Source organism: Letharia lupina, assembly GCF_014066315.1.
Source record: "Letharia lupina isolate WasteWater1 chromosome Unknown contig_4, whole genome shotgun sequence".
NCBI lineage: Eukaryota > Fungi > Ascomycota > Lecanoromycetes > Lecanorales > Parmeliaceae > Letharia > Letharia lupina.
This window is the reverse complement of record NW_023502973.1, coordinates 2,101,927-2,128,291: the sequence shown is the minus strand read 5'-3', so window position 1 is coordinate 2,128,291 and position 26,365 is coordinate 2,101,927. Positions and strand designations below refer to the sequence as shown.

General features: G+C 37.6%; 5 protein-coding genes across 5 annotated transcripts; 2 read left to right on the top strand and 3 right to left on the bottom strand.

Annotated features, from left to right (window-relative positions):
• Positions 1-12,067: 12,067 nt before the first annotated feature.
• HO133_008141 (uncharacterized protein) lies at positions 12,068-14,250 on the bottom strand (the record flags this gene model as incomplete). Its single annotated transcript, XM_037299009.1, has 7 exons — positions 12,068-12,211; positions 12,273-13,258; positions 13,311-13,810; positions 13,860-13,988; positions 14,045-14,054; positions 14,143-14,158; positions 14,224-14,250. The coding sequence occupies 7 exons, from the start codon at positions 14,248-14,250 to the stop codon at positions 12,068-12,070; spliced, it is 1,812 nt and encodes a 603-aa protein (XP_037156345.1).
• A 475-nt stretch (positions 14,251-14,725) lies between these two features.
• Positions 14,726-17,869, top strand: HO133_008140 (uncharacterized protein; the record flags this gene model as incomplete). The annotated part of the gene is made up of 5 exons (XM_037299008.1): positions 14,726-14,769; positions 14,859-15,158; positions 16,262-16,302; positions 16,371-16,534; positions 16,622-17,869. The coding sequence occupies 5 exons, from the start codon at positions 14,726-14,728 to the stop codon at positions 17,867-17,869; spliced, it is 1,797 nt and encodes a 598-aa protein (XP_037156344.1).
• Positions 17,870-18,612: 743 nt separating this feature from the next.
• On the bottom strand, positions 18,613-21,576 carry HO133_008139 (uncharacterized protein; the record flags this gene model as incomplete). Its single annotated transcript, XM_037299007.1, has 2 exons — positions 18,613-21,097; positions 21,218-21,576. 2 exons carry the CDS (start codon positions 21,574-21,576, stop codon positions 18,613-18,615), a joined length of 2,844 nt encoding a protein of 947 aa, XP_037156343.1.
• A 487-nt stretch (positions 21,577-22,063) lies between these two features.
• On the top strand, positions 22,064-23,860 carry HO133_008138 (uncharacterized protein; the record flags this gene model as incomplete). The annotated part of the gene is made up of 9 exons (XM_037299006.1): positions 22,064-22,162; positions 22,292-22,315; positions 22,371-22,395; positions 22,477-22,505; positions 22,562-22,685; positions 22,751-22,812; positions 22,922-22,957; positions 23,015-23,191; positions 23,249-23,860. 9 exons carry the CDS (start codon positions 22,064-22,066, stop codon positions 23,858-23,860), a joined length of 1,188 nt encoding a protein of 395 aa, XP_037156342.1.
• Positions 23,861-24,682: 822 nt separating this feature from the next.
• HO133_008137 (uncharacterized protein) lies at positions 24,683-26,283 on the bottom strand (the record flags this gene model as incomplete). Its single annotated transcript, XM_037299005.1, has 4 exons — positions 24,683-25,386; positions 25,462-25,582; positions 25,696-25,970; positions 26,049-26,283. 4 exons carry the CDS (start codon positions 26,281-26,283, stop codon positions 24,683-24,685), a joined length of 1,335 nt encoding a protein of 444 aa, XP_037156341.1.
• Positions 26,284-26,365: the final 82 nt, after the last annotated feature.

Sequence of the window (26,365 nt, the reverse complement as noted above, 5' to 3'; positions counted from 1 at the left end):
TATAGATTTTTATAGATTTTTAATAGTTACGAATATTAATTTATTTACTCGCGATATCTAATTAAAAAGCGTAGATCTAATAAATTTATAATTAACTATATATATAAATTTAAGATTTTCTAATTTAGCTCTATCTTATTCTTTTATATATACTAATATAAAATTTATAAAGATAAGATACTCTCGTTTTTTTGAAAAATTAATATAGACTAATTAAATAGAGTTAAAGTAAATCTATAATAAATTAAAATATTATTATTTATTATTAAAAAATATTTTTCTATTTATATTTCTTCGCAAATATAATCGTATAAGTAATCTTATTATTAATCTATCTTATAACGATAATATTCTAAATAAAGATATTTTTCTAACTCTTTAAATTAGTTAGATAAATCTCTTACTACTCTAACTAATCTACTTTAACTTTATAAATTTAATTATTTAAATATACTCTTTTAAACTTAATCTTAACGTTATAGATATAAATAAGATTAAGATATTTATCTTTAATAGTCTTTAGAGTATTAAAATTAGCTATCTATTTAACTCTCTTTATAACTTAATAAACTTAAACTATCTTATATTCTTAAATTACTTACTTATTCGCGATATTTATAATAAATAAGTTAATTTTAATAGTATTTATAAAGTCTAGTATATAATTATAGATTAAATAATAAGTCTTATTCTTATAAAGAAATAGTATAATTAATATAAGAATACTACTATTAGATAAATTATAGTACTTAATTTTTTTTATCTTTATCCCGTAGAACTAATATATTCGAAGATTCTTATTTTAATAGTTATAAGTTTTAGACTTAGTAGTTTTTTTATATAAATAATATTATTAATAGAATAACTAAATATCTAACTTAATAATAGAATTATTAAGCTTATGATATATCTAGAAGTTATTTATAAATAACTATAATTAAACGAATTTCTTAGCTATTTATTAAATCTCCTCTCTTATATTAAATAGAATTTAATAAATTATTTTAATATTCGATAAATAAGCTATAATTATTAATCTTAAATAAGTAATAACTACTTTATTAGTACGCGTTTTTCTTTACTTTATCTTCTTATAAGACTCTTTCTAATCTATTAATATATTTAAAAAGATCTTAATCTTATATTTTAAGAAGAAAGAGAAGAAAGAAATAATAGATTTTAATAACGATAATCTAGATATATTAAAATATATAATCTTACTCTATTCGCCGTCGCTATTATTATTATTCTCTTTCTATATTAGAGATAAAAAGTTATTATTTAAAAACTTCGTATTAGAGACTTAATAATATGTATAATAACTCTATATTATAGTATAAAGAGAATATTATCTATATAGAATTATTATAAATATAAGCTTTTATAGTAAAATTAAAAAATTAAAAGATCTTAATACGCTAAGCTCTAATTAGGCTATAATATAAATAAGTAAGATTATAAGATTATTAAAATCGTAATATTATTTTTCTTTTTTAATTTAAAGCTTTGACGATAATTATTATATAGTAGATATTAATCTTATAAAAAGTATATCTAGATATATATAAAGTAATATTTTTAGATATATTAATTTAATATTTTATTATAAATTTAAAATCTTTTTATAAATTAATATAGTTATTATAAATTAGTAGCGCTAATAGAGGAGATTATTTTAAAAATCTTTTAAATAATAAATAAGAGTTAACGATCTCGAAGTAGTAATAATAAAAATCTACTATTAGATTCGAATATTCTATTATATTTATAAATAATTATTAGAATAAATTTTTCTTAATTTTAAAGTCTTTATATCTAATTTTATATATTAGATATTCTCTCTTACTAGTTAAAAATTTTTTTTTTTATTTATTTAATTTAAATTAAACTATTTCTTTAATATTATAAATTTTATCTTTTTTATTAATATTAATAAATAATAGCGAAGACTTAATTTATTTTAATAATAAATTATTATTATTAAGATATAATAGCTATAAATAAAAAATAGAATAAATATTATTTATAAAAATTAAAAGTTTTAATTTATAAGCGAAATTATTTAAAGCTTTAATAATTTTAAATAATTTAAAATTTTTATAATTTAGTAATTTACTAAAAAATATAATTTTAATATTTCTTTTATTAAATATAATTATATCTTTAACTCTAAATTTTAATATTAAAAATTAATAATAATTAGTTTATTTCTTCTATAAAGCTTATAATTATTTAAATTAACTTTTTAAATAATTTTTTATAATATCTATTTTTTTAATAAATCTATTAATTAATTTAATATCTCTCTTTATTTTTTAATTAGTAAATTAATTTTGAAAGATAAAAAATTCTATTTTTAAGCGAGGAATATATTCTTTAATAAAAAGAAATAATAATATACTTAATAAGGCGTTCTTATCGAAATTAGTTTCGAACTCTACTATTAATAATAAATTTATTTAATTATCTTAATTATAATTAATATAAATTTTAAGATATTACTTTAAAATAGCGTTAGTATTCTTTATTTATTTATTAATTTTAAAATAAAATATAATAAAGAGTTTAAATTTAATTTTAATTCTTTTATATAATCTTCTTTAGAAATATATTATAAATTAAATATCTTAATTAAAAATAATAATAAATAAATATTCTTTCTCTCGCTATATAAATTCGATAAAAATTTAAATTACTATCTTTATTTTTAGAGAATTTAAAAAAATAAATTTCTTCTTTTTATTAAGTCTATTTATAATTATTATAATATATTAATAAAAATATTTATATTTAAGATAAATAGATAATAATATAATAAAGTTAATAAAAATATCTTATTAATATTATTTAGAAATAAGAAGAAATTTAAATAAATCTTATTTATTCTTTTTATAAATTTTAGATCTTTTATAAATATAATAGCTCTTAATATAGTAAATAATAAAATTTATTATTCTTAATTAATAATAAAGTTTATTTAATTTATTATAAATTAATAATTTATTAATATAATCTTTAAATAAAGAGTTATAAATATCTCTAATAATTTTAATTCGTAATTTAAGAATATCTAATATATATAATTTATTATTAATATATAATAATTTATTATAAAGATAATAATTACTTAATTTTAATTTAAGATTATTCTTAATTATTTTAAATAATAACTTTTTCTATTTAAATATCTTTAATTAAATAATTTTTTAAATAATATTATTATAATTATAAGTATTTTTTATTTAATATAATAATTTAAAAGTATTAATAATAAAGATTTCTCTTAATTCTTTTAAAGATTTCTCTTAAGAAGTCTCTATTAAAGCTCTTAATAATAATTCTTTATTAGATTTCTTATTATTAATATTATTTTATTTATTAAATTTATATAATATTATAATTAGAGAGATAATACTTTTTTTTATATTATTTAAAAATATAATAATAAAATATATAATATTCTTAATATCTTTATTAAGATTATTATTTTTAAAAATTATATAATATTAATAATAAATATAATTATTATTTTTATTTTTAAATAAATCTTTTACTTATTAAATAAGATTATTAAATTTAATATTTTATTTTTTTAAATAATAAATAATATAAAAGTTAAATTTAAAGAGAAATTTTATTTATCTTATTTAATAAGAATTAAATTATTTAAAAAATATAAAATATTATAAATTCTTATAATTTAAAATAATTTTAATAAAATTTTTAATAAGAATATTAGCTAGTTTAAAATATTATTTTTTAAAAATCTATATTATAGCTATAAGTTTCTTATTATAAATATTATAATTATACTTTATAAAAGATATTTTTATAAAAAAAAATATTATAGATTTAAGTATTTTATTTTTATTTTTTTATAATAAAATAATAATAATTATAAAATTAAACGCGTTTATTTCTAATTAAATCTTTTTATTTAAATTAAAATAAATAAATATAAAGATAGTAATAAAAGCTTTTTTAAATATTTTAAAAGCGAATTATTTAGAATATTTTTAAGTTTATAAATAGATAAAGTCTTTCTTCTATTAAATATAAATAAAATTTATTAAAAATATAGCGATTTTAAAATATCTTATAATAAACTTTTAATAGAAATTAGTAAATTTTAGAAATATTTATTTATCTTTAATATATTTAAATTTCTTTTATTAAGTAATAATCTTAATTTTCTTTATATTTATTTCTACTTCTTTTATTATAATAATTAATTTTAAATATTTAATTTTAATAATATAAAAATTATATTTATTAATATTAAAATAGAGATTAACTTATTAAAATTTCTTTAATATCTTTTCTATATATTAAATATATTTATTTTTAATATTATTATAAATAAGAATATTATTTAAATAGATAATATAGAATATATTTAGATATTTATATAAGATATTATTAATAAATATTTAAAAAGTAATAGAGATATTATATAATTTAAAAGATATTATTATATATTTAAATAAGCTATATTAAATAAGAAATATAATTTTTTCTTTATAATTCTTTTTTACTCTAATTTCGTTAAAAGTAATTATAATATCGAATTTATTATATATTCTTACTATATATAATTTAATAAAAGTCTTTTTAATTAATAGAGAGATATTTTAATTAAAAATAATAAATATATTAAAAGCTCTATAATTTATATATAATTTAAATTTCTTATTAAGTTTTTTTATAATTAAAATAAATATTATATAAAAAGAAGTATTTAATTTAATATAATCTTTTTCTAATATTTTATTAATATATTTTTTTATAATTAATATCTAATCTCTAAAAAGCTTATAAACTCTTTTTAATAATAAAATAATTTCTTTTTTAAGATATATTTTATAATTAATAAAGCGATAAGAAGAAAGTTTATTAATTTTAATAAGATTTTAAATATCTAGCTATTTATAATATATTATAAAAATTTATTCTTATAATTATTTTATAATTAAAGATTTTTTTTTTAATTTATAAAAGAATTTTTTATAATCTTTTATTATAATAATAATAATATTAATAATAAACTTCGCTTTTTTATTAATAAAGTTAAAAAATTATTTAAAATTTTAAAACTATATAATAATAATTTAATTTTTTAATTTTTTAATTATCTTAATAAAAATATAAATAAAGATCTTTATTATATTCTTTTTTTTAAATATAATCTTTACTATATAATTTAAATTCTTTTTTAAAAATTTATTATTATTTTAAATAATAATAAATTTATTATATAATAAATAATTAGATATATAATAATTTAAATTAAATATAATAATTCTAAATTTAAAGAATATATAAAAATTATATTATTTTAATTATAATATTTTTAAAATAATATTAAATTATTTTAATAAGATAATTAAGTATTAAAATTCTTCTATATAATTTTTTAAAATAAATTTTATTAAGATTATATATATAATATTAGAGATAAAAATAGATTTATTATTAATTAATTATAATTTATAAAATTATATTAATATTATTTTAAATAACTTATTTATTTTAATAAAAGATATATTTATAAAACTTAATATTAAAGCTTTAATATTTAAAAAATAATTAATTTTAATCTATTTTATTAATATAATAATTTTTTTATAAAAGTTTAATTAGTATTTATTTTATAAAGAGATTTTAATAATAATAATATACTTTTACAGCGAATAGAGATATAAAACTAGGGAGGTATTCCGAAGAACTCAGACGTATTATCCAGGTAACCCTTTAGATAAGGCGTATCCGAAGTCTTTTTTTTAAAAATTTTATAATAATAATATATATTAAAAAAAAAAAAAAAAAATATTCTTTCTATTTCTAACTCTTTAATTTTTATATATATAAAGCTTTTAAATCTCTAATAATAACTTAATTAAAAATATTTAATTTTTTAATTTTTATAATAATTTAATAAGAATATTCTTCTTAATATTAATAACTTTTAAAATTATATTAATTTATTCTTTTATTAATAAATCTATATTTTTATATAAAATATTATTATTATTAAAATAATATTTAATTTTTAAATATTTAAAATATTTATCTTTTTTTTAAATTCTATCTATTAATAATTTAAGATATTTATATTTTTATATATAGAAATTTTTGATAATAATATTATTATTTTTTTTAATAAAGAAAGTATTATATTAATTATTTAAGAAGATAAAATTCTTATTAATTTTATTAATTTATTTTTTATTTTTTAAGTCTAATATATTATTAATAGCTTAAAAATTTATATTTAATATTTATAGAAAAATAATTAATTCTTAAAAAATATTAAAAGATTATTTTAAAATTTAATATTTTAGATATATAAAGATTAATTATTTTAAATTAGATATTTTATAAATTTTAATAAATCTTAAAAAAGTAATAGCTATAGAGAATTATATATAAAAATTCTTAAATAATTTCTTTTTATCTATTACTCTTATATTAAATTTAAAATTAAATATCTTAATATTTAATTTAATAATCTTATTATATATTTTAAATATATTATTTAATTTATTAATTATTTTTTAAATAATTTAATATAGATTTAAGATATTTTTATTTATTTTTATTTTAATAATATTATATATAATAAATTTATAATAATTTTATATATAATTAATTTTTTTAAATTTAATAAAAAAGATTATAGCGCTTTATTTAAATTTCGCTTTAAAATATTAATACTAATTATTTTACTTATTTTAATTATTAATATTATAAAAATTCGAGATATTAAGATATTATTTATTTAATTTTATATTCTTTATATAATTTATAATAGAAGTATAATATAAATTTCAATAAATATTATTAATAGAAATACTCGACTAATAAAATATAATTTTTATATCTTTTTTATCGAAATTTTTTAAATTAGCTAATATATAAGATTATTACTTTTTTAACTATTATTCTTTATACTTTAAATCTTATTTAAATTTTTTATTTTCTTTAATAAATTTTATAATATTAATACGATATCTATTATATAAATCTCGAAGTTTATTATTAATTTCTTACTTATAGAATAATTAGCTATTATTATTACTTAGCTAAATAATAATTATTAATATCTTTATCTTAATATAAATAATATTCTAATTAAATTATTTATTTTATTATTAAAGTATTTTAATATTACGACTAATAGTTTAAAAGCTCTTTATTAAAATTTTTAATTTATTATATTAAGTATTAGAAGTATTAATAGCGTTTTTTATAAAATTCTATAAATTAATAATAAATATAAAGATTATAATAAACTCTTTTTCGATAATATTTATAAATTATACTTCGATATAATCTAAATTAAATTCGATAGTATATCTTTTAAAGATAGAATATTTTCTTTTATATCGTATAAATAATATAATAATATTTAAGATCTTTTTATTAAAGTTCTTAAGTTCTTTTAAATAATAATATATTTATAACTTATCTATAATAATTTAACTTTATATATTATCTAAATTTAAAATTAAGAGATTTATAGCTAATATTAAATTAATAAGAGTATAAAAAAGATTTAATTTAGAGTTTATTTCTTTTAATATATTAAAGATATCTATTTTTTTTAAATTCTTATTTAATTTAATTAGATTAGTCTTTATATAAATAAAAGATTTTTTTTTAAATAATTTTTTAAGTAATAAGCTTCTTTAATTATAACTATTAACTTTTTAATAATATATTTTCTTTTTAACTATATATTTAATATAATTAATAAATAAATTACTATTACTTTAGAAGAAAGATAGATAGTATTATATTAAAGACTTAATAATATATATAATAACTCTATATTATAATATAAAGAGAATATTATTTATATAGAATTATTATAAATATAGACTTTATAGTAAAATAAAAAGATCGAAAGGTCTTAATACGCTAAATTTAATTAAGTTATAATATAAGTAAATAAGATCGTAAGATTATTAAAATCGTAATACTTCGTCTTCGAATTATAATCTCGATTAATATTCTTCGAGTTATTATCGTATTAATCTAACTTCTTCTAAGTATTCTCAAAGCCTTTATACTAAAAAAACTAATAAATATAAAGAAAAAACGATATTAAGACTATATAAGAGGGGATTACGCGAAGATTTAACGATAGCGAGATATAAGAAAAATAAAAGAGTAGAGAATAACGATAGCGAGGTATAGGGAAGACGATAAGATTAGTTAGAATATATTCTCTATTTACTACTATAATCTCTTACTAATTAAAGAAATATAGCTAGATTAATCTAATAACTCTTCGATATTATATACTAGCGTTAGCTGAGATTTAAAAGAAACCGTACTCCTTTATAGAAAAATAACAAGTCGTTATTAAAATTTAACAGTCTGGCGTGAAGGTCTTTCAACTCGGTTGTGATACTACGTTTTATTTTCCCTTCTTTAAGATATTACCTCTCGATGTTCGGCTTTAGTACATTTTAGACCTCTCTTGAGAGCTTCTTATACTGTGACATTCTATAATATTAATAATAAGATTTTTCAAACCTTGACAACGTCAATTTGATTTGACAGACAGAATAAATCCATAAACGCTAAGGACGATGGGGATTAAAATTAGATCTTATCAGATCACTAGGGGGTGCAAAAAGTGACGAGGCCAACTAGGCCGGATTTGGACATAGCTTCTCCAGATCAAATTGGCTACATTTCTGCTATTCTACCACTATCAGATCACCACGTAGCTGATTTAATACCCTTGCCACTGTTATTTACAAGCCATGAACAGCGTTCCGGCATCTCATCGATCCGTTTCTGGATTTCTTCTAGAGTAGCGGGGTTGCTATGTGGTTACGTCCAAATCCGGCCTAGTTGGCCTCGTCACTTTGGTGAGGTAGCTGTTGCTTGAGGCTTAAGGAGATAGAGAAGATTGATTGTAGAGTGTAATGTTCCGCGCAAAAATACAATCACTTGAAAGGTGGGCCTTAGTGATGTACAAGGCACCAGTAGGTCATGCATTCTATCAAGAATCAAGAATTAGTAAGGCGACCCAGACACGGGTTACAGCTCGGTAGGGGTGAAAAAAAGTTCGGCAGGGGTGAGTAGATGCTAAGTATATGCACCTCGTCCGGGGTGAAAGGGATACACTCAGCATATGCCGATACCTCATCGGGGGTGAAGAAAAATTAACTTAGTCTAGCAATGTTAGCCCGCGCGAGGTAACTTACCTTACCCACAAACATATCTAACTAAGGCTTAACAGCATATACTTAACATATACCTTACCTCTATCAAATAATCCTAATCCCTTAAAGAATCAAATCCCCTAATAATTTCGAAACCTATCTTATTACGCGTTTACTTTAAAAATATAAATTATAGCATATGCCTAGTATATGCCTTGACTCCCCTAAAGTGCCGATATTATTTTCGACTCGGCCCGAGTTCATTCGGGGTGAAATAGATATGTTTAGCATATACTATAAGTTCATCTAAGATAAAGTAAGCATATACTAAAGCTTCACCCCTGCCGAACTTTTTTTCACCTCTGCCGAGCTGTAACCCGAACATGATGCCAAGAGAGTTGACAGGGGTTGCCTAGCCAACAACACTAGTGGGCCTTGGCCATGGTAGATATCTGGCCCTGCACCAGCCATACATAGTAGTCATCCTTCTTCTACCCACACAATACCTAGTTATTCCTTATTCTTTAGAGGTCTCTATCCGAATTTCTTATAGTCTTAAAGAACGATTATACTTCTATTATTTATTATCTATTAATATTTTTATATTATTAATTAATTATTTTTTTTATTTTTTTTATTTATATTATATATTTTTTTTTTTTTTTTTTTTTTTTTAATTATATTTTTATTTTTTTTTTTTATTTTTATATAAAATAATTTTTTTATTTTGATCAACACCGCGTAATTCTCCTACGCGACTTTTTCTCGCCATATATGATACACAAGTGAGAACAAGTCTCTGCCATCTCAGTCAACCACTTCCTTCTCGCAAAATCTCATTAGAGCTTACCAGTCACTACGATTCTGGCTTTTCGGCTTCGAGCATGTTCTCGCTCGCTCTGTCTCTCTGCGTATGCCCTGTGCTCTTTTGTCTGGGCCAGTCAAGTGCGCTGGCGCCCCGTGCGCAAAGTGTTCATGCCGTGGATCTCATGAGTCTGTCTTCTCCGGCAAACAACGCATCTCCAGTGTCATCACCTGGTATTGTTCTGCCCGCTAAACCCGCAGACTTATCACTGGATCTAATCAGCGCCTCAAACTCTGCCGTAGGTGGAAACGCAACGCAACTTACAGCGCCTCACATAAATTGTAACAGTCGTCGCCCCAGTCCAAACGCCAACAGCTGTGAGCAGGCTTACAATGTTCTGCTCACATGGCTCAGGAGCCTTCCCAGGCTGAAAATCACCGTCGGAGAACGAGGTGGGCACCGAAAACAGTGAATACGTTCGAACGTCAGACAATGATTTGAAACTCTTGTAGGCCGAGGTTTTTGGGACGTTTCAGGCGCAATGGCATTCATCAGCTGTGAGTGACACAATGTGCACCAAGCGTTCAGTATTATTCAATCTCTCCTCAACTTTCCTAAAATTGAACAGCTGATGGTCTTTGCATTTTTACCCTCTATCTCGAAGACATTGAGCCTGACGAGACGTCGGTTACTGAGCTTGCGTCAGCGGCGTCGACGCTGTTACGAACTTGTGTGGGGAGGACACCGAGCCTTGAGGGAGCAGTCACAGAGCTTGGTCAGTGATGTGTTCTCAATTTTTCATTACCGCGTGGTTGAGTCTCGCAGACGGGCGTTGTTTTTACTTTCGCCTAGGTCTTGACCACCAGATCACTTTGGATGTGGAAGTCAATTCTGCTTACACACGGGCTGGTCTCCAATGCATGGATCCTCCACCTATGGGTCCGCCTGTTTCATCATGTCAAAGTCTTCGAAGTTCTCTGCCCGCAAGCAGTCGGGATCAAAGCTTTGGAGAGCGAGACGCCGACGTAGATGTTACTCTTCCACGGAGTATATATGGTGGTCAGTCGTCCATTTTTCAGGTTGAGATTCATCCTGACAGCTTGCAACATTAGACGACGGCCGGTGTGTGCTCAGCTTATTCACTTCTGGCGCTTCTGACTCGTGGGCAACATGGGAGCTGTACGTGGCCGCTACGACTCTGGAAGCGATCTGTGTAAGGCAAGGGAAGTGGGGAAAGAGCACTCGCCTGGGTTGGTGGTTCTATCCCCGAAATTCCGAGGGTCGTTGCTGTGACTCATTTTGTTTGCGCCTAGGTCAAGAACACAATCTTTATATCACACTGAGCGATGCAGCTCAGCCAATTTTGGCTCAAGTAAACTCCTCCAGCCTCGATGTGAGCTGAATTATCCCTCGGATTCTCGACGAAAGATTCGCGAGTTAATAAACGTACATCAAGGCTAAAGAGAGAGTCATGCGAGTGACTTACCAACAAAAACATGTTGCAGTAGCGCTCGTCTCTTTGCACTTCCCAGTCCATGTGCATCATCGAAATGCCATGCTTGCTTTGGATTTGGCTAAAGACAAATTGCGCATTCCAGCTTCTCTTTCATATCATCTTCTTCAATTGAGATAGAGCGCAACAGGCACCAAATGGGGGGTGCCATCTTCTCAATGCCAAGAATTGTAAAGCTTCTTCTTGCACGTGCTAAATCTTCGTATCCTAGAAGTAAGGCAGGGTGTCAAAGTAGCAGTCTGAGGAGCTGGAACCCTCTTACTTTCCCGTCAACATTGGTCCTCAGCCCGGAACACAATGTCGTTTATGGTCAGAACTGCTCCAGGAGGAACACAGAACAAGCATACAGTCCTCTCTGTTGATGCTGTGCTTGTTGAGATTTTGAGAATTATACCGTTTCGGAGGCCAACCGTTCTTAGCACCTTGCCAAAAGTACATATTTCCAAGACCAGGCGACCTGCACACCCCGCAATTTGGCCGTTTGCAAAAAGGACAGTATGTTTGAATTCGGGACAAGTGCAACGGGTATTACCATGCTAAGTCGCGTCCTCCCTACACTAAATCTAGTATCTATGTGACGCCACTCGAATTTCTCAAATGGGCACTCGAGCCTCGGAATAAGCTCTGCCATATAAACGCCTCGCTGAGCAGCAACTCGATATCTTTCTCGGTCCAGTCTCGGGTCGGCAAAGCTTGCAAGAACATCATGGTCTCCTATCATGCCTGTCAGCTTCGATTCTGAACAGACCATGCTCTGGAGAGCAACTCAACGAACCTGGAAATCCATCTTCACAAGCTGCTCAGACCATTTCACCAAAAAAGCCGCACATACATATAGATGGAAATCCGAAAATCCTTGCTCTTCAGCCATATAGGTGTCCCACATTCGGATAGTGTTTCTCACAGACACCTCGCGCATTAGTAGACAGTTCATCCATCGAAAGCTAAACTGCATGAATTCCACGCCCTCGCTCTCAAGGTGCTTCGCTAGGCCTGCATCAATGCGTGTGGTCAAGTCGCGAAGTGCGTTGACCTGCCGCACGATCCCTGGCTGAGCGTATATGTAGTTATCTTGTATACCGTCGAGCAATTTCGTAAGGCACCAGAAAGAATCCGCCTCCACGGCGTCTAAGACCGGCTTCGGAAGCTGCCCGGGATCCATGCCGCTTTCAACATTATTGTCAGTAATGTAGCTGCCAAGAAAGACCTGCCAGAAGGGTGTGACGAGGTCATTGATCCCTTGCACGTAGCCGCTGGCTGGATGGCGGATTGCCCAGACGTAGAGGATGCGTTCGAGAGAGCGCTGGGTTGCTTCGTAGCTGTAGAGTTGTAGATGAGGGCTTGTTCGGGGTACGTCTATTGAGATTTGATGCCACAACGCTTCGTCGAGACCGCGAATCCGCGCTTGACTAGTCGTAGAAGTCCGCCCATTGGATGCATTGGGGGCGCTACCACCTCGTTCGAAAGCCTGCCGCACGCCGTCCAGGTAGGCCTTTCGCTTGCGCTCAAGGGTTGCAACACGCCGTTCACTGCTTGTTGGAAGGTAACCGAGAAGAAGCTGCCATGACATGGCGCGCACCTCTTCGGGTATGCCAGACCAAGACGAGTCTCGAAGATCGGAGAGTGGGATGGAGCTTGCTTGAAGGATCCGCTTGAACTTGTTGATACGAGATATTCGGGTAGAGTGGGCTCCCGCTTCTTTGGGAGTTGCATTTTGAGGAAGCGGAGGGTGATTGATCAGGTGGAGAGAGTTTGCAGGATCTGTGGACAAGAATTCAGTACTTCCCTAAATTCACGATCAAGGAAGACGAACCGCGTAGGATGTCTTTGTATTGGGGCCTCAATATCTTTCCTTCGTTTTGCTTTGCTGTAGGATAGATAGGAGCCCCTCGTTCTTCAGCAATGTCCGAGCTGTTTGCTCTTGCTCGTCCAGGTAGCCGCTCAGGTGTCAGCATCGAGTTCATGCCATTGCTACCCTTGCCAGAGCCTCCGCCAGGATCATTGGTCTTCTTATTGGGTATCCTTTTCTTTGCTTCTCTCCGCATACTCGATATACTTGGCAATCCAAATTCATCCTCGTCTGCATTGTCATTGTAGAAGTAGCGTTCAACATCATCTTCATCTTCGTCATAGTTCTCATGACCCGCGCTCCAGTCACTGTTGGTCTGTGACAGGAGTTGAGGATAAGTGGGTCGTTTTGGGGGCGAAGAAAGAGCAGAGTTGGATCTTGGAGGCGGAGTCGACGTATTACGAGTGTTGCCCCTGGACAGAGACGGAGGTGTGTGGGGTCTCGAATTCGAAGGCGTTAGGGATCTCCACAAGTGTCAGTACAAGGCTGGAATGTTTGCAAAATGCAGCTCACAAGGAATCAAACTTCAGAATATCCGTATGCGAATATGATGCACCAACGACCATATCGGGGTCCGCAGCCTTTGAGGATACATTCCTAGGATTGCTTGGTCTGTTACGCCAAAAGGGAGAGGTGCTTTTGCTGAAGATGGTCAGCTGGCGCCTGTGCTGATGTTGTAACGCCCATGGAGTACATACTCGCTAGAATCTACTGGCCGGTATATGACTTAGCACACACTGCCGCGGTACATACGAGAGGACTCAAAATCTCCGAGACGTAAAAGTAGAGTACGAACCGACCTGAACCATTTCCTGCAACATTGCATGCTTCGTCAGGCAAGGTCTCACAATGGAGCACCCTTGGGGTGGACACATACCTGGTTAGGGGGTTTTCTGGAACCCATACTGTATGTTATAAGTCCAGCAATAACTGATAAGGAGTGTATCAAGCCCAAACCCGATGCGGCACGCAGGACAGCTCTGTCCTGCGAATGGCTCTCTAAGTGAAGATGACACAAGGGGTCTAAAAGCGGCTAGCGGCTGTGGGACTAGCCGCGGGCCAAAGTCATTACCAACTTGTCTTCCAGCTCCGACCTCACTTCTTTCCCCCATCAACTCTCAAAACCCGTATCTCTCATACGTGTCATACTTCTCTTTCTTCCTTATGCATCGTGCCTTCAACGCATAACTTATTCTCTCTCTCACTTTCAGGTTTGAGTGACCCTTTGTCCTTTATTCTCATCACTGCTCGTCATTGCCGGAACCACCGTAAGACTGCTGGTTGTTTTGGGGACTACAAGCTCCGCATCTGAGACAGGCTACCTCAGGGGCTTCCTGCTATCACCAAACAAAAGATCTACACTTCCACTAACTTTTAACATGACCGAGCCTGAGGAGCTCGACGAGGATCTCTTCGCAGATCTGTGAGTCAAACCATCACAATGTTGCGCTAACACTTGGGCCCACCCGATAGATGTGCCACTATGTCAGAATACTGACATCTTTTTCATAGCTACGACGCAGATGATGCAGCAGCAAAGCCCGAAGCCTTGGTACAAGACATCCAGCGTGAACCCATACAAGCTTCAGCTCCAAGCGATACTGGTGCATTCACGAGCGACGCGAATCCAGAGCCGAAAGATGAAGAATCAGGAAGCGCACCTATAAAGGATGAGCCAATGTATGGAAACGGCCACAATGGCGATACCGGGCCATCATGGAACGCCGGGCAGGCAAACGGAGGAAACGCACACCAGTACAATGATGCAGCGATGGAGCAGGAGCCAGCACCGATTGGTATCAAAGAGGATGGGTAAGTTCCAGGATCATATTCTACTTTCAGCTTTTTTTACTGCTTTTCAACTTGCGTTTAGGCAGTATGCCTTTGCCTTTGACTTTGTGTCCGTGCTTCCCGCGGTTGCAAATGTTATGAGTCTTGAATACAAATCATCGTGAGACTGCCAGCCATAAGATGCCGTATCCCCCCGTGGACAGACCTCCCAGGGAATAAAGTCGAGCAAGGAGAACAAGCGAGGAAGACGTCATCGGTCAAGGCCGTGGCTAGACCTCCAAGACCAAAGCTCCTACATGATCGAACGAGGGCTTTTGCCTCCACGGTCTGTTGAGTCTTTTGTTGATGGTTGGAAAATGGTGGAAGGCTAGGGGTCGGGGCAGTATCTGAAGCATTGCTTGGACGGTCTGCAGCATGAGTAGTATGGTTCAGAAACTGATGGCCTGCGTCTTGGAGAATATGTGGCTCTACCTAACCGCCAAGAGGAGTTCTTTATGAATTGGGCAGATAGAGCGGGACAAGTGGATCAGTATGCCCACTGCGCGACACCCGGACTACCTCGTGACCTCATAATAGTACCACTACTGCTGCTACATAGCTTATTGTCGATACTATCTTCATAGAGCAGGCTAGGATGCAGACCCCATGTCTTGCCATGCCTAGCTTCAGCGAAGTATAGTGGCCGCGTACCGGTACCTAGCATACGACTCTATAGCAAAAGACGAATCATCCACGTGTACATTGATCCGTCCGTGTACTCAGTGGTGCACGGCATGCTGCCTGTCATCATTCCCACCTCTATGTCAAAAACCGAAAGTGTGCTGCTTGATGACAAAGGGTTCACCATCTCCTGGCACGCATACGCATACGCATACTCACATCAAATGACACACTCCAACTCTGAAGAAGGTCTCCCAGAACGTTTCAACCCACTTCTGAGGGCTGCTACGACAAATAATCATCGACTCCGGCTGGACTACATTCTGGAAACCTGGACACCGGCTTAGGCTCACTTTAATTTCTTATCTATCATGCCGGTTCTGCCTTTCGATTTCTCGTATCTACTGTTTGCATGTTTACTTTTGCGTTGATGTTCGCTGCTAATCTTTGCGTCTGTCATGTAGAAAAATGTTCATTGGTGGATTGAATTGGGAAACTACCGACCGTACGTACATTCAGCCCTAACAATCCTATGTCTTTGGAACCCCTTCTCATTGACCACCACTGCCTTAGAATCTTTGAAGGAATACTTCTCAACCTTCGGCGAAGTGCAAGAATGCACCGTTATGCGCGATGGCGCCAGTGGCCGGTCACGTGGATTTGGCTTCCTCACCTTCAAGGACCCCAAGACCGTCAATGTAGTGATGGTAAAGGAACACTACTTGGATGGCAAGATTGTAAGACCCGATATATCTATTTCCACCAAAACCCCCATAAGGCTCCTTTCCCCCCATTCCAGAACCAAAAGCTCACTGTCTTCCAAGATCGACCCCAAGCGGGCTATTCCTCGTGATGAACAAGAACGCACCAGCAAGATCTTTGTTGGAGGCGTCAGCCAGGACGCAAATGAACACGTCTTCAAGGATTACTTCGCCCAGTTCGGACGGGTCGTTGATGCCACTCTCATGATGGACAAGGACACTGGCCGTCCTCGAGGTTTCGGCTTCGTCACTTTCGACAGCGAAGCCGCCGTCGACGCCACTCTAGCAGGCGATCTCCAAATCCTCGGCAAGCCCATCGAAGTCAAGAAAGCGCAACCTCGAGGCAACATGCGCGAAGAAGAAGAACCCCCAGGCCGACGTGGTGGACGCGGTGGTGGCCGTGGAGGCAAAGACTTCCGAGACAATGACCGTGGCTTCGACAACAATTCTAACCAAAATCAAGGCACCCAGAATCAGCAAGGTGGACAGAATATGATGGGCGGCATGACGCCCCAAATGATGGCGCAGTACTGGCAAAAGATGCAACAGTACTTCACCACCATGCAGCAACAAATGGCTTCCGCCGCCGTCATGCAAAACGGAGGCATGGGAGGTATGGGCGCCATGAATCCAGCTATGATGCAGCAAATGCAACAAATGCAGCAAATGAAAGCCCTGCAACAGATGCAACAAGCTCAGATGGGCCGACAACAAGGCTCCCAATCCCCACTCCCGCAAAGTCCAGGCGCGCAAGGCGGCATGCAAGGCATGAACCCAGCCATGCTGCAACAAATGCAACAAATGCAGCAGATGCAAATGCAACAAGCCCAACTTCAAGCCCAGCAAGGCGGAGGAGGAGGAGGAGGAGGAGGAGGCAACTTCAACGGAGGCGGTGGTCCTATGGGCGCTAGTCCTGGCCCTGGCTTTGGCCCCGGAGGAGGAGGACCTAGACGTGGCACACCAGGCTACAACGCGCAAGACCAACTCGCCTTCGAGCAGCAGAAGTACGAACAGCAGCAAGCGCGCCGCGCCGCACAGGAAGCGCAGCAGATGCAATCATACCAGCAAGGTGGCCCTACGTCTTGGGAGGGTATGTACGATGATGTCCCGCAGCCGGGTGGAAGAGGTGGTGGGGGTGGAGGTAGGGGTGGGAACAGAGGCAGTGCAGGACCGCCGGCCGGAGCCCCGAGTGCGCCTGCGAATGCACCGACGGGCCCAAAGAATGCGGGCAAGCCCGGGGCGAACTATAGGGGTGGGCATGGGGGGAGGGGGGGACACAGGGGGTTCCATCCTTACAATAGGAATGGCTGAACGGGGGGCTTTATGGGCGGGAGTGCTGATTGGCTTCCCTTCAAGCTGCATCCCTTCGACTTCACTTCTTGCCGCAGGAGATTTACGTGCGATCCCAATTGGCGTTGGAGGGGGAAGAAGGAACGAATTATCGGAAAATCGTTATTGGGAAGTGCTGTTGATGCACTTCCATCGTGTACATTAGATTAGGTGCAGGATCAATCATTCAATCAATCAATCAATTCTTTTCAAATAATATCTTGATGCCCATTGTAAAATACGAAACTCGCATGTGATAATGATGACAGGCGAGGAATGCAGTCTCATACTTCTTCACTGCCAACTTCCCTAGACCAAGGCCATTCCATCGACGAATGGTAGTTTAGATAGATAGATAGATAGAAGTCTGATACTCGCATTCTTACGGTTATTCAGAGTTGCCAAGGACCAGGCATTGCGTTTACGAAGCGCCCTTCCGTATTCTTTAGCATCTGGACGGAGCACGACAGCACGGTCCGAGGCCTCTGACATCTGAGCATGGCATAGGCAGATAAGGTGCGCGAAGGAAAAGGTGACGGTCGAGGTGGTGAGGATCCGTACAGTATCGTCAACAGCGGCACCACCGAGGAAGATTTTTAATTGTTTATTGTTAGAGAGTACTGAAGCAACTGCAGTGGTGGACGATACTTCGTTTCCGAAACGTGTCCAGAATCGTATGATTAGACTACGGATTTCTCTGCTGGGCTAGCTTGCCTGTCGTAGATCTAACCACCCCTTCCCTTCTCCTCCTCATCCAACAAACGCACCACCCTCTTCAACACCTCCTCCGTCCCCAACGCCTTGTTCGCCGGTTCCTTCCTCACCCTCTGCCACACTTCCCCATGCCTCGGCTCATTCGCCACACACTTCTCCACCACCTCCCTCCTCTTCTCCTCCGTCCCATGCTGCATCAAAAACTTGACGTACCAAGCCCACGTATCTCCCAAGTCCGCATCCAGCACAATCGCCTTCTCGAACCAATTTGCCGCTTTGTCTAACTTACGTTCATTCCAGAAGACGCGGGCGACGGTCACGAAGAGTGTGGGGTCGTTGTCGCATTTCTTGATGGCTTCGAGACTGCGGGGTTTACGTTGCGTGCGCGGTTCAAGGTGCCAGATTGATTCGGACCAGAGGAGGCCGCTACTCGGGAGGGCTTGCAGCGCTTTGGCCATTAGGACCTTGGCTTGGGGTATGTTGCCCGCTCGGCGTTCGACGCGGATGGCTTCGAGTCGGAGCTCGACGCTCTTGGGCGAGGACATTAGGCCCCGTTCGAGTACGCTTCGGGCTTTGACGACTACACCGCTTGCTTCTTCGAGGCGGCTGAGGAGGATGAAGAGTGGTACAGCTGCGGGGCATGCCCGTGTTCCGACGTTGTACGCTTCTCGCGCTTGCGGTATTTGACCTTTCGATGTGTATATTTGTCCTTTCAAGGCATGTAATTTCCAGCAACTTGGGAATGTATTCAAAGCTTGCTGGCATAGATCAAGCGCTGCTTCGTTATCGCCCTGTTGACGCTCGAAAGCAACACTCTTGTACCACACTCTGTCCGTACTGGCTTCTTGGCGAGCGGTGCGGAGTAGTTCCCGCGCGGCCGATATTTGATGGTTGTCCGCTTCGAGTTGGAAGGCGGAAAGATATATGGATTCGGACTCGGGATTCTGGTTGAAAGCTCGGCCAAGAATCTTACGTGCTTCATCAAGCTCATTGGTCCGCCATTTTTCCCGGGCGTACATCATCCAAAGGTCTTCGTCATTGGGCACGGCCTCGACTGACTTTTCCATAAGCTGAAAGAGAGCTTCTGGTGTTCCGTGAGCTTTTTCGAGGTCGACAGCGGCTCGCCAAAGTTTTCTGGAAGTGAAGTAAACCCGTAACGCGTAGGCGTAGATGGCTCTTGCGGTCTCGTATCTGTCTCGACTGATAGACCCTTGTGCATCCTCCATCCAGATGTTTTTGCGGTCATCGTCATCATCGTCCAGGCCGTAGCCCAGGGTCTCCCTTATGAGGCACGCTGCTGTCTTGATCGCACCCTCAGTCTCGCATTTCTCCGCCTCCTGTACCCATTCCTCGCGCTTCAACATGGCATTCTCACGAGCCAATGACTGAATGGCCCTACGGATAATCTGTTCTGGATTTCCTTTACCAGTTTCTTCTGCCAACCGCGAAGCCGCTATCCAGACCAAATGCGAGGATGGGTTGGCCAATCGAGCTTTGTTCAGGACCTTCTGGGCATTCTCCGGTGTTTCGGTTTGCGCAACAAGCCGAGCGTACGCCAGCCAGAGCTCTACGGAGAGCGGTATTTCCTCTGTAGCTTTAGCTAATAGCAGTTTAGCATCTTGTTCGCTGTCTTCAAGCTTGATCATCTCCTTCCAAATGACCACACTCTTTGAGAGAAAGTCCGCAGCTTTGCGCATTACACGCTTCTTCCCCGGAATCGTGTTCTCCAACTCCATGGCCTGGATCCAAAGCCTTGTAGATTGTGGCTGTGCCTTCAACGCATTGGCTGCAATGACCTTGCCATTGTGGTTGTCCCCTCCGCTCGACAGGCGAATGGCTTCAAGCCAAATATCCTCGCTCTGTGAACCACAAATCTCGCAACCCTTGGCTATGACGTTCCTTGCTGCAACTATTTTTCCAGCGAGTTCCTCCAGCCGACTCAGCGCCAGGTAGCCTGGGGCATGCCGTGAGTTGGTCTTGATGACAGACTCTAGTAAGGCTCGCACACGGTTTATATCTCCAACCTCCACCTCACCAGCCTTGAGTTCGGATTTTGAAAGGCTCGTTAGGTAGCCCTTGGGATCGATGTTCGTGGCAATGCCTGATGTGGAGTCTGCACCTCCTGATTGGGCTGCTTGGTCCAGCCGAACCTGCAACACCTTATCTCTTGCAGCTCCGATGTCCGCAAAATTGGTCATAGTCCCATCCATGGCATCTCCACCTGCTCCATTAGTAGAGCCATCGTCTACCACGCTGGTGTCCATTTGAGTGGAATCTCTTGCTCCAGCAATGACACTATCCGGCACTGCGTAAAATCTATTGCGGGCCTCAGTCTTGGTTCTCTTGTTTTTCCTAGTCAAGTCTCCAGCTTCCGGTAGGTTTGCCCAGTCTTCTTCTGACACACTAGCAAGGCTCCGCTTGAGATCTGCGAATTGCTGTTGGATCTTCGGATTGTTGGCTTCGTAGTCTGCTCGCTCCTGGGCTTCGCGTGCTTCCCTAGATATGGCGGACGTGTTCAAGTCGGTAATCTGTTCAAACAAAGGGAATAATGATAAACCATGTGTACAACATATGGGGAAAGGTCCTATGCAGGAGCAAGAAAAGAGGAGAACTAACCTTCTTGATTTTCTTCTCTTCTCCATACGTTCGTCGATATCTTGATATATTCGATCTGCCTCGTCGTCATCACGATCGAATTGCCCATTTGCAAACAAACCGGTCTCGTTCTCTGGATCCTGAAACCGGTCATCATCGTCGTCCTCTTCCTTTTTTTCTGTAGCACCGTATGCTGTCGGCGGGGCTGCTCCAAGCTGTGCAGCGCGTTTCGCTAGAGCTTCTTTGATCTGATCTTCACTTGGGCCCTCCCTCGCTGGGCCTAGGTCGGATCGTGTTGTGAATCCGGTGGCACCACGTCCCAACCCAGCGACATAATTTTCAGGCGCAGGCTGACTCAAGAAGTCCTTGCGTCCAGACATAGTTTCGTGGAATAGAGTGCGCTGCCGGTCTTGTCAAGTACACCTGCAGCTGTCGCTGGGCTCAGAATTGAGTCACGCAGCCCCCAATGGAAATCGCAGGCTGGCAGGCAAAGAACGAGCATGAGGCTTAAATAAGGTTGTCGATCGACAGCGCTAAGATACAAGTAATAAAAGATTCCCGCCTTATCGATAAGGTGAACCACTACAAATTCAAAAATCCTTACTTCCACCGGTCGGTCTGATCTGATATCGCATGATTGTCATCTTAATCATCCCCTTTATGCCATCTGAATCCCATGTACTCGTGAGCTGTGTGTTTGAGAGCCGTTTTACTCTAAATTAGTGTCTTGCCGCTGGGCTTGACTGTCAAGCCTCAAACATCCAGAAATCTTCTTTTCGGGAGCGTCCTACTTTTCAAGGATTTTCTCACGTTTGGTCCGCATTTCGTCTCTCGAGTAGTCAGCTTCTTCTAACTTGGGAAGTGGAGATGCCCAAAGCTGCTGGCAAAAAGCGCAACGGCGCAGCCCATGGCAGCAGCCCGTACAGTCATGGCTCTGCGGCGAACCATATCTTCAAGATGAAAACAGTACGTTCAAATCTGGAGTCTTGAGACGAGTCTTGGGGAACGGCTCGCAAGCTACCGCTATCCAAGCATGTGCCAAGGCTTGATATAACCTCTCGATTGCGTAATGCTGACTGCGAAATCGTAATTCAGAATATCGGTCAACATGTGCTTAAGGTATGCCTTCGTTCAAGTATCGAAAAGGCCAGGTTCTCTGACATGCTATTTCAAGAATCCTGGTGTGGCACAGGCAATAGGTATGTGTTTTCGGATCGTCATCTCTCAGGCTCGAATTTCTGTTCTAGAGAGGGGATACTGACTCCATAATTTTTTTCTAGTCGACAAAGCCGACCTTAAACAGAGCGATGTCAGCCGCCAACTTCTCCCAGATTGGGCGATGAAGTCAATGCTGACGGCTAGAAGATCGTCCTCGAAGTGGGCCCTGGGACGGGTAACTTGACGGTCAAGATACTTGAGAAAGCAAAGAAAGTCATTGCCGTCGAATTGGATCCCAGGATGGCAGCCGAAGTCACAAAACGCGTGCAAGGTGAGTTTTGTCTGGGTCCAAGTGGTTCTCTAAGATTTCATAATTTGGGTTAACTAAAAGACAAGGCAAACCTGAGCAGAAGCGATTGGAGGTCTTGCTCGGTGACGTTGTAAAAACCGATTTACCTGTAAGAGCCCCCTCTCTCTGTTTTGCGAGACCTGTTTATGAACCTTTCGTGAGAGCAGTCACGAGATTCCTACCCCAGAAAGAAATTGCTGACCATGGAGCGTTCCTAGTACTTCGATGTCTGCATAAGCAATACACCATATCAAGTACGCCCTCTTTTTCCACCTCGCTATTCAAACAATTAGCCAACTTAATTATCCCAGATCTCCTCCCCCTTAACTTTCAAACTCCTTGCACTCTCTCCCGCCCCTCGTACCTGCATCCTAACCTTTCAACTCGAATTTGCGCAACGACTTTTTGCTAGGCCTGGCTCCACTCTCTATTCGCGACTCTCAGTCAATACGCAAATGTGGGCCACAGTAACACACATCATGAAAATCGTATGTATTACTGCTACGAACTGTTCAGCGCAGGAGGCGCTATGCTAACGTCGCCAGGGCCGCAACAATTTCCGTCCTCCACCAGCGGTGGAGAGTAGCGTGGTAAGACTGGTGCCGAAGAGACCAAGACCGGATGTCAGCTGGGACGAATGGGATGGGCTACTGAGGGTTTGTTTCGTGAGGAAGAACCGGACGCTGAGAGCGGGGTTTCTTGGTACGACTACCGTTATGGAGATGCTCGAAGCCAACTACCGAACCTGGTGCGCGCAGAACAATGTCTCCGTTGAAGATGGGCCATCCGACGTCAACGGTGCTGAAGTGGGAATGGAAATTGCTGCCGAGGTGCAAGCGGTAAAAGATGAAGAGCCAGGAGCAGGTGATGAAGAAGAGGAAGAAGAAGAAGAGTGGGGAGGTATCATGGATGTAGATGACGCGGATACACCCTCCTTTTTCCAAGACGAGCTAGATGAGAAGGCCAAGATATTAAACGCCAAGTCTGGGGGAACGAGGAAGAGGAAGGGTAAAGTCGCTGAATTAGTCCGAGAAAAGGTGAGGAAGATTTTGGAGGACGAGACGGAGCTTGCGGATAAGAGAGCGAGGATGTGCGATGAGAGTGACTTTCTCCGATTGCTGTGGGCGTTTAACAAGGAAGGGATTCATTTCAGCTGATGTTGAGGATATGAAATAGACGAGGCCCGATGTAGTATCTCTACGATTTAGCAAGGCGTTATGGGAGAAGGGAAAATGATACAGTGTCTGCACATAGCATAATGAACCCAATTCGATATCAAGAACCAAAAAATCTGCATTTCCTTGCACCGATGATCAATTCTACGCCCTTGAGCAAGTCTTCTCGCCCCTTTCAAAGCGTAAGTAAAGTCCAATTTAGCCATATTCTCAAAGCCTGAGCCCCGAATTTTCCAGCTCAAGAAGCATCCGAGGGCGACGACAGCTAGGAATTGCATTACCATCCCTGCGACCCTCGAGGCTTCAACCGTACGATCAAGCATGGGACCGACGCCCCTCCGCTGTGGCATCTTACCACGTCCTCCCGGCAGGTTGTCAGAGGAAGTCGCAGTCTGAGAGCTGAAGGTTCTGTTTTCACGTCGATGTTGGGCGTCAACTGAGAAAAAAACATGTCATAGACGGTTTGGGCTGCTTCAAAAGGAGCCTTGGAAAGCGGAAAAGCTTTTCTTGGTGTAAGGTATTTCGATGAATTGAATATTTGTCGTGCTCACAACTATTGACATGAGGCGGTCGAGTGCCCTTGTAGCGATATCATACACTTGATAGAAGGAGAACGATTGCTTAAACAACACCACGCATGCCACCCTGATGTAAGCCTTCCATTAATGCAAAGTGGGTATCTTTCCATATCACCAAACGCCATTTTTGCCCTCGCCAATATCCAGAGCCATATGCTGCCAACTCCCCATGCACGTACGCATGGCATGCATCAAGTCATGAAAGAATCCACAAGATCACCAGAGATCATTGCCCGATTGCCAAGCACTCGTCCAACAGCGAAAAGAGACCTTCTCGATCCTTTGCCGAGCCGCCTTCCCAGCCATAATTCTCATGATCCGCGGGCACGTTCCCGTTTACATGGACACTGTTAGTCGAGACTCCGTTCACCCGGGCACCGCTTCGCTCCATCTCCACATCTTGTATTTCCACGTCCTCGTCAGGATGTCTGCCCCATCCTTCCAGGACCCCTTCTGGCCAGCCGCCCATTATGTTCTGCACAATCGTCGGCATCTGACCAATACCACAAGCTCCACCAACTTCCAATGCGATTCGGAAATCATCCATTCCCAGCGGTCTCCTGGCTGCCGCTTCTTTGGCCTCTGCCGGCAAGAGATTGGTCACCATGCCTCTCGATGTTTCCCCTTTGGATAGCATCTCTTCTTCTCTATCAAGCTGTTGCCGGTAGCGGTGCGTGGTTATGGATATTGAACCAGCCGCGCCTGCAAGGTTGCTTCGCGTTTTGGCTAACACCGAGCCGACGACAGATTTTATGTACTGTTCTGTAGCAGTCGCCATAAATTCGGCGCAGGCGGCAGATGGCCCATTAGGTAGCGATTGTTCGTAGCAGATAGGGACCATGCGGTTGTGGATTGTTTCCACGTCGGGAAACTCGCCGGTTTCACTGGCGAGGGGCTGGGAGTAGCGTTTGCGGATTTCAAGGTCCCAGTCTATATTTCCGGGTAATTAGCGAGCAGGACAAGCGGAAATGGAACGGAAGACACGCAAGATCGAGTTCTTCTTACTTGTCTTATTGAGTCCACCTGCGCTCGCGGAAACACTGTCTGGAAGCCTGATCATCTTTGCAGCATGGTAGTCGTTCATTGAGGTGACCACCGAATGGGAGACATTGTCGTACGTTTCGCCCTGATGAAGTAAAAACCAGCATTAGCGGCTGTCCTTATCTAATCGAACTTCCATGACTGCCTCACGTCGACGAAGGAGCTGCTGGATGTCTTTAGCGGGATCAAGCTACTCACATCGGGCACCTCTTTCAGTCTCCGCCGATCCCGCGCCGGCAAGCGCATAATCTCCATCTTCAGTCTCTGCTCCGCTGCATCTCCAGACACAGGCTTGGCAAGCACCGTTGGCTTGTCGTTCGCTGAGACCCATGGTGCAACGCCAGGTTCGGGAAGGTCGCGACCAACATTGGCAAATATGCCTGCTATCAATTGGTTGTGTAAATGTTCGGTATTTGGGTCCGCAGTCACATAGTGGTCTATTTGGAAGGAGAGCTCGTTTTGGTTGAGATGGCCTATGGAAGCACGATCTCAGTCAGTCAATGGACTTACGCTGTCAATCTCGCAGTCACAACCCATAGAAGAAGACTGACCGAGTATGAAAAGACAGATGGCTTCCTTGTACTTCGCAAAATTCTCCCCAATAGCAGCTTTCAGGCTAGTGTAATATGGCTCTAGATCGATGCGCTGCGCGGCGCTGACTGTTTTGATTGCCTTCTGGGAAGGCAGCGCTGAGATACCATTCGGTTGTTTGAGGGATAGGGCGCCTGGAAAGGCTGCAGATATTGAGTCCGAGCGGCTTAGCGCAGCTGGATCGATGTCCGGCATGGTGTTGGCTGGTGTTTAGCCAGGGGCACGCGCCTGGTTGTTCTATGGGCGCTGGCGCCCCATCAGTTAGGTATAAGTCTAG